Consider the following 17,458-nt stretch of genomic DNA (forward strand, 5'->3'; position numbering starts at 1 on the left):
GGTCGAAACGAAAAGTAAGGTCGGGTTCCGGTTCCTTACGTTAAGGTACGTAACCCGACCGTTCCTTCCCTACCTAGGTGGTCGTGTCACCGAACAACGTAATAGTCTCCTCTCTCTCTCTCTCTCTCTCTCTCCTCTCCCACCCACTTCACTCCCGGATGTTAGGCCATAAACCAGATGGGAGACACTGCTTTATTGCTAGCTAACACGTAGTTGTTAGAGGGAAGAAACAGGTAAAATAAAATAAAACATATACTGATTTTATCGAGACATAAGGAGATGTTGACTTTTGATGTCCAATCTAACGTACTTTTGTAAGAATTTTATAGAAACTTTAAAGAACTATATAGGCAGGGGTTTACAACATGAAATAATGTTTGGATAATTTTACTTGTGTACAAATAAGTGTGATAAAAGAACGCAGGTTTTAATTTTGCTTTTTAGACTAATGCTGCATCAGGAGTTGGTAAGGAGTTCAGTGAATAGGAGATGATAAAATATGATTATCGATTTACGGTTATATCTTGGCTGGATTAATGTTGCTAGGAATAAATGTCTTAAACAATAACTCAATATCTTGTGATTTTTGATAGAATATAAAACCCTACAACGTTACCTCAGGGTTGTGATCTGAGAAAACTTTCTCTGTTCACGTTTTTAAAACGTTGCTGAAACATTATTTTTGTTAGCTGGAATAGCGTTACACCATCCACAGTTAAGAACCAACAACAACAGGGAAACAACTGACCGGCATCAACCACTTTTACTTTGTACATTATTATATTATGAGAATCTTTGCTTCTGAAAATCATCGATCCTTACTCTCACTTCTCCATTTCGGAACAACGCTTTATAAAGTTTGATTACTTTTTCTTATGGCAAGTGTTTAATCATTGTAAAACACCATATTCGCTATGTTGTGTGCCATTCAAGTCGTGATAGACATAATGTTGGTCAAATCGCAAAGTAAAATGCAACTGAATAACAGCAATTTGTCCGATAATTGGAAGATAAATAAGTTTAGAAACATCCAGACGACTTACCAGTTATATATGTATTCGTTTGGAAAAAGGGTTGGGAGTAATGCTGTTGTAAGGATATTAAGATACATCTCGTTATATACATTACTTGAAAATGAAGTCAGTATATGGATATTAAGATACATTCCGTTATATACATTACTTTAAAATGAAGTCAGTATAGGGATATTAAGATACATTCCGTTATATACATTATTTTAAAATGAAGCCAGTATAGGGATATTAAAATACATTCCGTTATATACATTATTTTAAAATGAAGCCAGTATAGGGATATTAAGATACATTCCGTTATATACATTACTTTAAAATGAAGTCAGTATAGGGATATTAAGATACATTCCGTTATATACATTATTTTAAAATGAAGTCAGTATAGGGATATTAAGATACATTCCGTTATATACATTATTTTAAAATGAAGCCAGTATAGGGATATTAAGATACATTCCGTTATATACATTATTTTAAAATGAAGTCAGTATAGGGATATTAAGATATATTCCGTTATATACATTACTTGAAAATGAAGTCAGTATAGGGATATTAAGATACATTCCGTTATATACATTATTTTAAAATGAAGCCAGTATAGGGATATTAAGATACATTCCATTATATACATTACTTTAAAATGAAGTCAGTAAAGGGATATTAAGATACATTCCGTTATATACATTATTTTAAAATGAAGCCAGTATAGGGATATTAAGATACATTCCATTATATACATTACTTTAAAATGAAGTCAGTAAAGGGATATTAAGATACATTCCGTTATATACATTACTTTAAAATGAAGTCAGTTTAGGGAATATCTACGAATGTTTAGCAGAACTAGCCGTGGGTACTAAGCACGTGACTGTTGACGGTAGACTATTCATTAGGGTAGCAAACTATCTAGAAGTATTAAATGTTTTCTTCCGATATACCAAATATATATATAATAACAGAAGAATGAAGCGAAAGCACTATTAATTTCTACATGAGCATCATGACAGAAATTATGAATTTGTGAATATTCATAACAGATAATATTTAAAAATATTCAGTTCTATAGTTACTTCTATATCTACCAAAGAAAAATCCCAGTTAGTTAGTTACTTTAACTTAACCATCACATAACATTCTACACTTGCCTCGCAAGAAACAAAATCATTATAGCATTTTCATTAGGTTGATCTGGGAAATCCACTCTCAACCACCACACATTTGTGTTCACTAAGTTTTATTGTTTGAATCCTCAGCTGTCATATTGGTCATTTTTATTATTCGAATCCTCAGCTGTCATATTGGTCATTTTTATTGTTCGAATCCTCAGCTGTCATATTGGTCATTTTTTCTCTTATTTACCGGCAAAATACTAAAAAAAAACTTTTACTGTGTACTTGAAGAGACTGACACAGGCTCAGATCTCCTTCCTTCAATTATCTCTTCAAGATTCTTTCAGTAATAATGCTCAATTCAATATTTACGGTAAGGTTGTGGAGATGGAATAGAAGTCGTTATCATAAAAGGACTGTCTGACATGTGAGCATGTAAATCAACAGTAAAGAGCAACTAACAGAATTTAAATAAGAGCACTTCAGCTCCTACCAACATGTGCAACAGAATGGATCCAAATAATATATAAGCAGAGCAGGTATTAAGAGTCCGGCTAGAAGGTGTATCATAAGCAGTAAAACACGCACGTGGCTGGTGTGTTTTTAAAATCAGCAGAAATATAATATAGACGTGACAAGCAACCAGAAAAACATCTCTCTCAAGTAGAGCAGCAGTCATAAAGTATTATTTCGGAACCGTGTTTCCGTGGAAATGGAAAAAAAAGATAGCAATGACTATACCGAGTTGTCATTAAACTCGGTGCGTCTCTCACTTGCCTTCCTTCTGAAATCTTATCACATGTAGACGTGATCTGACCGTGAAATGTATCAGCTTTTTTTTTCTTTTAAAAAGTTGCTTTTAGTACAGAATTAAACTCGATTTATGTCTAAACTATCAAAGCTCCCTTCCCTTATTAACGTGAGTATGATGTGTGCATGAAACTAATGAGAAAAACCCTTCGTTTTGTTTGTTTCTTCATATTATCTAGCTTATTTCATACTTCATGGAAAGATAAAAAGCCTTTTAAAGAATATCTTGAACATGTTTTAGGTAAACATATAAAATGAACGATCTGAAACCATACATTTGGAGCAAATATTAAAAACCAATTTTGAAGAAGTCATCGAGATAAAAAAGATTTTTACAGTAATATGAGGACCGAAAGCACTACTGATATCGAGGACACCCAATGATGACCTAAGTGGTCATAGAGACTTTTTGTGATTTACTTAAAACTCATACTTAAGATTAATTATTATGAATTATACTCTTTGTTGGATAATATTTGTAACTCTTCTGTTAGAAGTTATCACACAATAGTAAAAGTAATATGGACAGAAAAAAGGATAAGTTATAATTCGAACCCCGTTCTGAAAATCAAGTAAAAAAGGTGTGGTAAACTATAAAAATATATCACATATTTTAGGAAATATGTGTTGAAGAAAAAAAATCATCTTTATATAACATAAATCTCAAATCCACAGAGTGCATGTGTTAAATCACCTGAAAATGATAAAGCTAAAACAATGAGTTTTGTGATTTGTCACATGACTGAAGTTTGAAATGTCGAGATCTAGGATTTTATGATAATGCTTGTCAAATCCTTCTCGTCAAGAATCAAAGATGAGACGTGAAAATACCAATTAGATTATCAGTATTTATCTAAACTCCGAGATTCCTTACTGAAATGAAACATACCATGTTCCCTTCATGTAACTCTCTTATTCTCTGGAATATAGTTCCATTACGTTATCTAGATAAATAAATCCCCTTCATGTAACTCTCTTATTTTCTGGAATATAGTTCCATTACGTTATCTAAGAGAGTTACATGAAGGGGATTTATTTATCTGTTCTCTGGAATATAGTTCCATTACGTTATCGAGATAAATAAATCCCCTTCATGTAACTCTCTTATTCTCTGGAATATAGTTCCATTACGTTATCGAGATAAATAAATCGATTCCTTCTTCTATATTAATTTACTTTTTGTTTGTAATTATAAAATGAAGTATTATAATAAATATGAATGGCAAAAAACACTGGTACATATCGGAATAAAAAACACACTGGTACATATCGAAATCCAAAAAAACACTGGTACATATCGGAATAAAAAACACTGGTACATATCGGAATAAAAAACACACTGGTACATATCGGAATCCAAAAAAAAACTGGTACATATCGGAATCCAAAAAAAACTGGTACATATCGGAATACAAAAAACACTGGTACATATCGGAATAAAAAAAACACTGGTACATATTGGAATCCAAAAAAACACTGGTACATATCGGAATAAAAAGAAACACTGGCACATATCGGAATAAAAAAAAAACACTGGTACATATCGGAATAAAAAAAACACTAGTACATATCGAAATCCAAAAAGACACTGGTTCATATCGGTATACAAAAAAATCTGGCACATATCGGAATAAAAAAAACACTGGCCCATATTGGAATAAAAAGACACCGGCACATATCGAAATCCAAAAAGACACTGGTACATATCGTAGTAAATAATACACTGATGTATATCGGAATAAAAAAAAACCTAGCTTCAAATACTGCAACTAGACAACAAAAAAAAAACAATCTCAGAAAATTTGTAAATTTATGTACCGCATCTAACAGATAAACATATGTGATATGTTGCGAGTATCTAACTGATCTTAGTAACTTATATTTTAGTGATTTGAGTATGATAACTCAAAAATCGAAATCCTGTTTAGTTTTGGGATAATTCAGATCTCGCAAATTAGAAGTTTCCAATCATCACCAAAGCATTTATCAACATTCATGTTATCTCGGCATACAACATGTCTCGACCAAAGTATTGAGTTAACATTCATGTTACCTCGGTATACAACATGTCTCGACCAAAGGATTAAACTAACTTTCATATTACCTCGTGACTTTCAAAAGTTATATTGTTTTCTTAATAAATCAAGTTTCTGTTGTTCAGTGGAACAAATTGGGTTCTCGGAATTTATAGCAGCAATGTTCTTTTCAAGATTATCTATTGTTGACTTGCAAAAGTCTTGTGTGAGTTTCGTAAGTGTAAGTGAGGTGAAATGAAGGATTTTCTTCCATTGCGAACAAGACAGTTTCTCATTGGCTCCTATGGTAACTGGTGGATTGAAATTAAGGGATTTAGGTATAGTTTGATTCTGTAAATACTGTCCCAGCAAATCAGCATGGTGCATATACCTCAGTCTTTTTTCCATTCAATTTCCTGAGTAATTCGAAAGTCTTGTTAGAGTTTAGATCAGAGTGCACTTGGGTAGCTGTATTGGAAGGAGTGTATATTTCAAGATGAATATATGGTTTTACTTTGTGACAGTCAGAAGGTTCAGGATCTTTTAGGTTTAGAAAGTCGTCAGGTTTGTGAAAAGGCTTTGTGAAAAATAGTTGAATGAAGGGTGATGTTTTCCTACAAAGGTTGTAGAAGATTTTGCGTATGGAAAAAAAATCTCAGAGGTTGTGGAGTTTGGAAGGTCGTCAAAATAAGGAGTTACAAGACAGTTTCTAGGAATAAAAGTAGAAGTCCTAAAATCTCCATAACTACTGCATTTAGGAGAATGGAGAGTAATGGTGGAAAAGAGGTTTGTAAATGTAGAAGTGTGATCTACAGTAATATGAGAGTTTGTGAATGCGGCGGGATTCTTGGGTGGTGTGTCAGGTTTAGAGCTAAGAAAGAAGTTTCTAGAAACAGGAGTGGAAACCGCAACTTCTGCATAAGTGCGACGTATAGGAAAAAATATGGGCACATCTAGTTCCGGGAGAAGCAGTGATAGAAATGGGATATAGACGTGTATTGGACGTGTGGTGCACAGAAGGATGCTGTGTGGATTGAGGAGGCTTTGTGGATTGGATATGGGGAATAGAGTAGATTGGAGGAGATTTATGACAAAGACTGTTTGGTGGATCTAGGTTGGATTGTTCAGTGGTTCTTTGTAGGCGAAGAAGAATATAGTCAGTGATAAAGTATCATAAGTTACAGGATAGGAAAGCATTTCTTTTGAAGGAAATGTGTAAACCATCCTTTGCTAAAAAAATGTGTCCTGTTTTCAAGTTTAAAGTTGGGGTTGTAAAAGAAGGATAAGCGTGAGTTACATTGGCAGAGATCATGTGTGAGGGTGTTAAATTTGTCAATTTTCTTGTTTAAAGAGTCAGTAGTACAGGTCTGTTGTCTTAGAGGTAAATCAGTATGTCTGGTGACATCACGGTAGATGACGCAAGAGAAACAAACATGAAGGTGAGTACGATGAGTCAAAATATGTACTAGTAAGGTTTGTAGGTCGTTAAAACAGTTACAAATTGTCGTTACATGTCGTTTTTGGTCGTTAGTTCCGACGTGAAGAATTAAGTATGTTACAGACTGTGGCAGTAAAGTTACAGTGTCTGAAAGGTCAAATAAGGTAGCTCCACTAATTGATTTAATCAAAATATGTACTAGTAAGGTTTGTAGGTCGTTAAAACAGTTACAAATTGTAGTTCCATGTCGTATTTGGTCGTTAGTTCCGACGTGAAGAATTAAGTATGTTACAGACTGTGGCAGTAAAGTTACAGTGTCTGAAAGATCAAATAAGGTGGCTCCACTAATTGATTTAATCAAAATATGTTGGTTGTTATTGTAGGAAATGTGTTGATGGAGGAATTTAATAATAAAATTTCCAAAAATACCAATGTAAGATGAAAGAAAAGGTAACTTACCTTCAGTAAACTGGGGTCCATGATCCATGAGTGGAATATAAATTCTGATTAAGAAGTTAACACACAAGATCACACACAAAAGTTGTAATGGTTTTCAAACGAGACCCAAAACTCGAGCGCTATCGAATAGTTCACTATTCTTCTTCAGGACCAGAGCATTAAGTTAAAAACCCATGTTATCTCGGTATACAACATGCCTCGGCCAAAGCATTAAGTTAAGACCCATACTGCCTTTATTCTCCTGAAGAAGAATAGTGAACTATTCTAAAGCGCTCGAGTTTTGGGTCTCGTTTGAAGACCATTACAACTTTTGTATGTGATCCTGTGTGCTTATATCTTAATCAGAATTTCATATTACACCGGTATATAACATGTCTCGACCAAAGCATTAAGTTAACACCCATGTTACTTCGGTATACAGCATGCCTCGCCCTCGACCAAAGCATTGAGTTAGAATTCATGTTACTCTAAGAGTACAATAATTTGAAAACATGTTGTAGAGAGTTTGATAGCAATTATCATTATAGAAAATACAGCACATTCAAGTGTTTTCCTAAGGAATGTACGCTATTGGTATCATATCGACCCGCCTAAGTAATAGTATACCTTTTAACACATTAAACCATATATAGTTTAAGTTGTATAACGCATTGAATTATATCATTGAGTATTGAGGTCAGTTAGTTATATTGGATTATATCCAGTAGCGTACATCTTACTTGTAAATTGTGTAAAAAAGTATAATCTATGGTTTCAAGGTTGAGGGTGATAAAATATTCATTATAAGCATAGACGGATGTAATTAACTCTATAGGAATATACAGAGGTTATTAACTCTATAGAAATATACATATGTGATTAACTCTTTTCAAACACGTCTTAAGCTACTTAAAGTTACCAATAGAAATGATAAATGTTATTAAATGTTTCTATAATTCTCTCACCATCATCCTAACTTAGCCAAGACAATCGCTGTTTGTATTACATTATTTATTACATATACTCTTCCTACATACGCTGTTTCTGTTGGATTAAACAGTATAACTTTTATTAAATTTAAACATTACTGTGAATTTACAAGAGTAATTAAAGTAGCTGTCATAAGTTATTTTAATATACATATACCGGTGTCATTTTTATTAATGTTTCGTTCAAGATATGAGATGCCAGTTTTATTATTCTTTAGTTTTAACCGCATTCTTGATTTTCCCCAAATCTTGAAAAATAGATTCCCAGTCTATCCATTATTAGTACTACATTTTTTCATTACTTTAAATAAGAAATTGGCCATTTCGAAATCCAGCGAAATAACGTTATTATTCAGTTATCATTGTGTGATATTTCAGGTGTTTCTAACTTGAACCGGAAGACAGTCTTTTCAAATTCTAGTAAGGCAATTTTTTCATCACATTATTATAAGTAGGAACCTAGAGACATATTAACAACAATAACTACATCGTGAAGTTATTATAACAAACTGTGATGCTCACTCTTTAGGTACTGGAAGCTGCTTTCGTTCCTCACTACATGTAAGTAACTAATATTATCACGATTTTATGTCGACTTAAACTTTGCAACAGTACCAACCGATCTTTTAAATGATAAAGTAGTTACAAAGTGATTTCTTAAGTTCATTTTTTGCTACTAACGTTTAAAAACATCTTTCAGAAAAAGACGAACTGATAAGCCTCGCAGAGAAGACATACACACACACCAATAAATGTAAAACTAATCATGTCTTTGGGATTTACTTTGCTTAGGACAGTAATTACATGTGTTAAATTAACCCAGGTTAGTTCAAAACAAATAGATAAAGTATAATCAAACATATATTGTACATAGCGTAGGATAATCATTACAGCAAACACAGAATAACGAAGTTTCTGCATGTTTGAAGAACAAACTGTTCAACAGGAGAATTTTGCTTCAGTGACTAATCGAGCCTCAGTCACAGAAAGTACGAGGCTAATCATACCAGTATTAGCTGCGTGGGTTTTACCTGTCTTTATTATGCCACGATATTTGTTTTACAAAATGTAACCATTATGTGATAAGTATATATCTGTCCCATAAAAATAAACACAAAAAGGAATTTCTATCTCTGAAAGTTACCTTTAATGAAATCGACCGACTGCTCCAAACCATACGTATCTTTGTCACAGTCGTCCAGAATGTATGTCCCAAGCCGGATGCCTGGAAGAAAGGTTTGATTGTTTACCCAGTCTAAGGTGTACAACATACACTCTAGGGCCTGAACACCACCCTGTGGCATTATGGAACCACAGATTTGGGAATCATCTCGCTCGTGTATCATCATCAGACCTCCCAAGATAATATCTCCTTCCATTTCAGCTACCTTTTTTATGGGCCACGTAAAATTGAAAGTGGTATTCCCACGATTCCATCTTGAAAACACTACTGAGGGACCCGAATTATTGACTTTGATTATTTTGCTATTCAGGTTTGTTTCATCATAATATCTATTCTGAAAGATAATGTCAGTATCGCTAACGTTTGAATAAGTCAAGTTAGCGTCATTAATGAAGTTGTAGAGTGATTCAAGATTGTTCCAGCTATTTTCAGTCTCCAGTAGCTCTTCTGGCCAACTAACAGCATGCTTATTGAAGAACAGTACCCAAAATATTGTACAAACCACTTGAAGTTGGGGCAAATGTACCGATAAAATTGAGCCGTTGGTCATTAAACACTGGAACGCTTTCATCTAGAAAATGTGTGGATTCACAACTGGTTACGATTTGGAGCTTGGAAAAGTTTTAAGCTATTTGTTGTTTCACATAAATCTTTCGACTGTTTAAAAGCGACCCCAGAGAGAAAAGCCTAATCTCATACTTTTCCAATGAAAACTCTTGCGGATTCTTCGTCCCCAGGATAATTTACTATGTTTATTGCGTCATCGCAGAGAAGTGAAAGGAACGTTTCGACGCTATCTGGGAACATTTTTACGCTCGCGGAGAATGCGCCCTCTCACGACATAAAATTAATCTCGCAGTTGAAACTGTAACCTAAGAAATAGGGATACTTAATAACGTTAAAAAATAAATTAATGTGTCATTGCATGAAAAACAAATAGGGTAGATGTGTAACTCCAGTTTCCCGTGGCAAAAACGGATGACACATAGTCCATTTCACACACCCCCCCCCCTGCTACTAGTTTGTATCCCCTTTACCGCCGAGAAAACGGAAACAAAGGTAGAGTAAAGTGTTTTGCAAACAGAGCTGCTTACCCACAATTAATCCCGTGTTTCCTGTGAAACAGGCATTTTTGTCGTGATGATTTTATCAATTTATTTAAGTAGAAAAACGACAGAGAGAATTTGCAAATTCCAATACTTAGTTTAAATTTTATTATCCATATTGTATAAAAATGGAGAATTGAAGTAAAGTTGCCGTTAACATAAAATGTGCTCAGATTATATAAAGATAAACGAGTAATGACAGAAGCGTGGAGCAAAAGTAGCATAATTACATACGATTGTTTCTATCTTACTGAAACTTAAGAAAACAGTGTGCCTGTTGGACGTGTTTTCCTACACTATTTTCTTACTAATAATACCATAACACAGTATGCATTGAAATTTGCGTTTTTATATAACAAATATAACAGTAAGTACCTGCATCCTTTAATTGAAAACATGGCTTTTTATTTTCATGTACGAAATTGAGCTCATAAACGTACAATTTCCACTGAAGTAAGACATAACATATTAGGTTTATATAAAGAGTGCTAAAGTCAGCGAAAACTTCTAAAGACCTAGAATCAAAAGATGAAATGAAACTGTTACCACTAATGACGAGAACAGGTCTGGAAGACCACTTATGTATCCCAAATCAGATGTTAAGTAGCTTAGTTTTACTTCACTCGGAGACAAATGTAAATCTATTGCGAAATTCAAGAAACTACTGGTGTTATAATTCACCCTTCCACAACGTGATGCAGATTGCGTCGGAAAAGTTGAAAGAGTGCATTGCAGCAATAAAACATCTTTAAAAAAAATACGTTTACAAAAGCAACAAAAATTGGACAACCTGTATGTGTTGAGGAGTTAGCCTGATGGGTCTAAGGATGCGATTGTTTTATCAGTAGACGCCGGTTCATTCATCTTAGGAGTGGTGAGAGATTAAAGAACAAATCGTCTGCAGCTTTCAGCTAAGTATGGCGAAGGTAGCAGTCAAGTATTTAACCACAATTGAAATTGATAATTTCTACTCTACTAATCGATTCTGCACAATAAAAGCAAATACCAATACAGTATGCTGTATCTTCTGGATGTCGTTTAGTAATTTCATTTTCTAGTATGATAATAATTACAAACATGCAGTTAACGCTGTAAACCATTATCTTTATAGACAGGAAACAGATGGAACCCTTGCAGGCTTAATGTGGGGGATCAGTTTGTGGTGAACTATCTTCATTGAGAAAAACAGCAGAGGCAGCTGAAATGAAAGGAGGAACTTCACGCAGTACTTCAATACACATGAAGTTCAATTCCCAATCTGTATCTCCAAAAGCTTTAAGAAAACATTCCTTATCGGCTTTAAGCAGTGATTTCAGCAGGGATAGTCACACAAAATATTAAAGAAATAATCTCTAAATTTGCTTAATATGCGATTATTTTGCTTTCAGACGTTATGAAGTTCTGAAATACCTGCATTAAAAAGCCAGCATGACGATTAAGCGGTATCTAATTTACGTACAGTACTGTATATGCAGACACTATATTCTGAAGTTTTGTATTTATTTGTAACAAAAATTAAAACATTTATGCACATTTCAGGAATATATTTCACCCACAAGCCTTCACTGGTACATTTATAGTTTTTCCCGTAGTTGAAAATGTGGAACATGTTCAGCGGAATATAATGGCTCGAGCTTCAATCTTTCAATCCACAGTCTGGAATACTAACCACTAAACCACTGTCGGACGCATTTTTCCTCACAATGCATGGAGTATATATTTAGGCATCAAGAATGTGTCCGATCGTGTTTAGTGTCACTGAGCTTCTTAGGTGTTTTATATCTATGCACCAAGAATGTCTCATATTGTGTTATTATCACTAAGCTCCTTAGATGCTTTATATTTATGCATCAGGAATGACTCAAATTGTACTTAGCATCACTAAGCTCAGTTTGGCAGCTGGTGGACATAGAAGGTGTAGAGGTTTCACTTTTAAAGTTCTTCAAAATGATTTTAGCATTTATTTCTAGTTCTTTCCTAGGGTCTTTTTTAAGTGGTTCGGAACTAGATGTATCATGGAGATGCACCTTAACCTTTTTACGTAGATAGCTGTATTTATTAAAACATATTTACTCTTGATGTTGTCTCTATGTACCCTTCCATTTGTATAGAAAAAAATATAGGCTCTAAATGTCATTATCAAAGACATTCCACAATCTTAACACACAAGATTTTAACAAACGACTGCAAAAAGAAAGAAACCACCATATCAAAACACTGTCTCATGCTCTTCGTGGATACAACTTTCCCTACCTGTCTTCGTCAAGCGATTAGAAGATCTGGTTTGAATATCCACATTATACAAAAACCCGGCAAAAAAATGAAGAATATATTTACTCATTCAATAACAACAATCCATGCAAATCCAAAAGTGCTTTACTAAGACCAATAGCGAAGAGAAATCCTTCAATAACAACAATCCATGCAAATCCAAAAGTGCTTTACTAAGACCAATAGCGAAGAGAAATCCTTCAATAACAACAATCCATGCAAATCCAAAAGTGCTTTACTAAGACCAATAGCGTAGAGAAATCCTTCAATAACAACAATCCATGCAAATCCAAAAGTGCTTTACTAAGACCAATAGCGTAGAGAAATCCTGTACACTTAGGAACACCGTCTATGAAATGACATGCACACAGTGTTCAGCCACATACGTAGGTGAATCCAATCGTCCAATACATGATCGTTTCAAAGGACACATTCATGCCACTGCAAATCTTGACAACAAAAGAGGCACTGCTGAACATTATATCAACGTACACGGCATAACTAATGAGAAGCATTATCGGATCAAAATTTTAGCGATTCGTGACAACATTCTTAACAGAATATTTAAAGAATCACTTTTGATTCAAACCAAACGCCCTTCCATTAACAGATACAATGCCTGGCCCCTATAATAATATTAATATTTATTTATTTATTTGCATTTTTATTTATTTATTTTATGATCTGCTACTCTAACCAGTATTCCATAATATTTTTAGTTCCACCGTGTATCGTTCAATTATATTGCTTTAGTTTTATATTCTTTTCGGCTACTATCATATAAAATCAGTTTCCTAACCTGTAACATTCATAGAACCTTGAAAAACACGTAAGCCAAAACGTCGGGTAGAATAGATAAATATATGTGTGAAATTGTTTGTCATCTTCATTGAAGATGGTTTCCATCCTTCAGTCAGCACTGACAGTATTAAAAAATGATAAAAAAGGGTTTTGTTTTCTTTATATAAAGCTAAACTTTGGAACTATCTGCACTCTGTATTTTCAAACATTGTTGTTTTCCTTGTGTAAAGCTACACATTGGGATAACTGCACTATGCATTTTAAACGGTTGTTGCTTTCTTTGATAAAGCCATATTTTAAGTGATATATGAGACTCTAACGATGCGATGATAATCGGTACTACCAAACAGTGAAGGGAACATTTATATCAGTTTGAAAGAAAACCTATATTCTCCAGATAATAATAAAAATAAACTATTTCACCAAAAGATTCTCCATTACAGTTCTCTCACTACAGGATCTGATGAAGCTACAATAACGAAAAGTTGGCTGAAATAATGTTTTATGTTTATTATCTGGAGAATAAAGGCATTTTATTCTATCATTTGTAATTTTCTCAGTCTCATAAATTTATTAATCTTAGGTAAGACACGTATTTGTTAACAATATGTATACATATATATTGTTGGTAAGACACGTATTTGTTAACAATATGTATACATATATATTGTTGGTAAGACACATATTTGTTAACAATATGTATGCATATATATTGTTGGTAAGACACGTATTTGTTAACAATATGTATACATATATATTGTTGGTAAGACACGTATTTGTTAACAATATGTATACATATATATTGTTGGTAAGATACGTATTTGTTAACAATATGTATACATATATATTGTTTGTGTATTTATATATATATTTCAGTGGAAACTGAAAATTTCTCATTTTCTAATATATGACACTTTCATATTATGTTTGACGACACTTTTATAAAATAATGTATGATTCTCTCACGTTACGTTTCCACGACACTGTACGATTAATGTATGATTCCCTAATGTTACGTTTTGACTATACTTTGTTAAACTAATGTATGACACTCTCATGTTATGCTTTGATGACACTTTGCTAAACAAATAGCCACGGTGGTGTCTGTAGCTATCTCTTATTAAGTACACAAATTGAATGAGCTATATTAAAACAATCTTGGAATCTCATATGTCCCACGGTGGGACAGCGGTAAGTCTACGGACTTGCAACGGCAAAATCTGGGGTTTGATTAACTGTTGTTGACACAGCAGATATTCCAATGTGACTTTGCTATAACACACACACACTCTCTCTTTTGGAACCTCATCACTTGGTTACAGTTCGTGTCAATATGTCTGACGAACATTAATTGAATAGCCATATGAATATATATATATACGTGAGATTACTACGATACTCACAGTTAGCTGTGTACAGTGAGTGAGTAAATTGTATTAGAACATTATGACACTTTACCTCCACCTTTTTTACTGCTATTAAGTTGCTTTTACAAAAGATTCACACTTACGATTGGAAGTCAATGAAGAAACGGGATATCACTGGCGATTTGTACTTGCTGCATCTACAATCATTTCCGGTGTTCTAAAAATGATACTTATTTTTCTATCTGCGAGGTTTGAATGCCCTTATGAATTATTATTATTATTACATATATATGTTTATATATACAGCATTATAATAGGTTGTTGTTGTTTTTGTGTAAAGATAGACTTTGAGCTATCTACACACTGTATTTTAAAAGGATGAAACTTTCGTTGTTTAAAGCTACACATTAGGTTAACTGCAGTTTCCATTTGAACATGTTGCTGTTTTCCTTGTGTAAGGCTACACACTGGACTATCGGCGCCCTGCCTTTTAACAGGTTTTCGTTTTCTTTGTGGAAAGATACACATTGAGTTATCTGCGTTATACATTGTAACAGATTGTTGTTTCCTTTGCGTAAGGCTATACATTGCACTATATACTCTCCGCATTATAAGTGAAACATGAAAGTGTAACGAAGTGATAATAATTACTACTACTAAACACTGAAGGAAACATTTATATCCTTTTGACAACAAAGTTTGAAAGAAAACCTATATTCTGCAGATAATATTAATAATAAAACTATTTCAGCCAAAGAACTGCCTTTGTGGCGTCAAATTTTCCATCATCAGTTATTTTACTACTAGCCCTGATGAAGCCGCAATGGCGAAAAATTGTTGTTTTCATCATCTGGAGAATATAGGTATTTTTTCAAACTTCATAGTCAAAATGTCTAAATATCTTCCTAATGAACTACAAATCCTGAAAACAACAGGGCATTTATACCAAATTCATAAAAAATAGTACCATTTGTATTTTCTAAGTCTAATAACTTTTAATCTTTGATAAGGCGCTCTTATATTACGTATTGACGACACTTTGGTGAAAAAAAAAATACATTGGTGTTTGAGACCTTATTAAAAACGACCTTGGAACCTAACCATTGACGATCATTGATTGAATAACCTGATAAATATATATTGTATCTGAATTTTTTACCTTTGTCCTGATATGTACGGTTACTACAATACTTACAATTAGTTACGTACGGTGAATGGACAAGTGAACTTAGGACTTTATCACACCTTATCTCTTTCTTGTTTTTCTTATTACTCTTCAGCTGCTTTGCATAGCAGATTCAGGCTTGCGATTGGAAGTCAAGGAAGAAACGAGATATCCCCAGTGATTTGTATTTGCTGCATCTACAGTAATTTCAGGTGTTCTAGATACAATACATATTTTCTTGAGATTGAATGTACTTATTCGTCAATATAAATTCATACATATATACATATAGCATTTTGACAGGTTGTTGTTTTCTTCGTGTAAAACTACACATTGGGCTACCTCCAGCCTTTATTTTAACAGGTTATTGTTTTCTTCGTGTAAAGCTACACATTGGGCTACCTCCAGCCTTTATTTTAACAGGTTGTTGTTTTCTTCGTGTAAAGCTACACATTGGGCTACCTCCAGCCTGTATTTTAACAGGTTTTTGTTTTCTTCGTGTAAAGCTACACATTGGGCTACCTCCAGCCTTTATTTTAACAGGTTGTTGCTTTCTTTGTGTAAAACTACACATTGGGCTACCTCCAGCCTGTATTTTAACAGGTTGTTGTTTTCTTCGTGTAAAGCTACACATTGGGCTACCTCCAGCCTTTATTTTAACAGGTTATTGTTTTCTTAGTGTAAGCCTACACACTGGGCTATCTCCACTTTGTATTTTAACAGGTTATTCTTTAATTAGTGTAAATATCTCCACACTGTATATGCTTTGGCACAATTATATCTTATGTGATATTGGGATTGAAGCCTGTAGATAATGCTACGTTCTTTAGGTCATTCAATTCAATAAGTAGATTGTCTTTGTGGGTGCAAAGTTATAAGCACGATTTACGTAGGTGAAGTAAGAGGATATTTCCTGTGATAGGTGGTGATTATATCTTATGTGTGGCAGCATGGTGATGAAATGGGTTTCCTGTATATGCTGGTGGTAACTTTATTGTCCTCTTTTTACATTCACATCTAGAAAGATGAGACTACTGTGGAATGTTATCTTATGTGTGAAAATTAAGACATTGGCTCTTAATGTGTTTAAGAATTCAATGACATTTAGTAGCGTTTCTTTCCAATATCGCCATTAACTGAAGATATTGTCTACATATCTTAACCACAATTCAGATTTCTTGGTGTGTATGAATTTTTGTCCAAACAGTTCTTCTTCTATAATGCACATGTAGAGGTCACTAAGTAGAGGGGAAAGGGGGATCACATCGCTAATCCATTATTTTGTTTGTAAAACTGTCTTTTATATGTAAAGTAAGTGTTGCTTAAGCAGTAACCTGTGAGGGTGATAAGGTATTCTATTACAGGATTGCCTTCTAGTTTTTCTTTTATACAATGTAAGGTATTGTACTCTTAGGTATTGAGGTAAATAAAGACTTAATGTCGAAATATGCTGATATATCTTCTTGTTTTAGTTTGAAGATTTTGATTCAATTGACAAAGTCTAGAAAATTTTTGAGAGAATTGGGGTTGGTTTCAAGTAAAGGTTTCAGTCTCTTAACTAAGAATTTGGCAACGTTTAGTAACGTTTTATCACACCTAATATTTCGTTTTTATAAATATTTAATGAAACAACCAATTGTGTTTTTATGATTTGGTGCACATTTAATGTATTGTAGTATAGCTTTTGCTTTTATATTTAATCATATTTTTTACATTTTCTGACTTTCATATG

General features: G+C 33.5%; 1 protein-coding gene across 1 annotated transcript in view; it reads right to left on the bottom strand.

Annotated features, from left to right (window-relative positions):
• Positions 1 to 17,458, bottom strand: part of LOC106465579 (metabotropic glutamate receptor 8-like) — a 65,015-nt gene that overhangs the window by 45,260 nt on the left and 2,297 nt on the right. Inside the window, exon 2 of the mRNA XM_022393507.1 lies at positions 8,978 to 9,482. Within this exon, the coding sequence (XP_022249215.1) occupies positions 8,978 to 9,482 (505 nt within the window). The remainder of the gene's footprint in view (positions 1 to 8,977; positions 9,483 to 17,458) is intronic.

The sequence above is a fragment of the Limulus polyphemus genome, unplaced genomic scaffold (genome assembly GCF_000517525.1).
Source record: "Limulus polyphemus unplaced genomic scaffold, Limulus_polyphemus-2.1.2 Scaffold1990, whole genome shotgun sequence".
NCBI classification, from domain to species: Eukaryota; Metazoa; Arthropoda; class Merostomata; order Xiphosura; family Limulidae; genus Limulus; species Limulus polyphemus.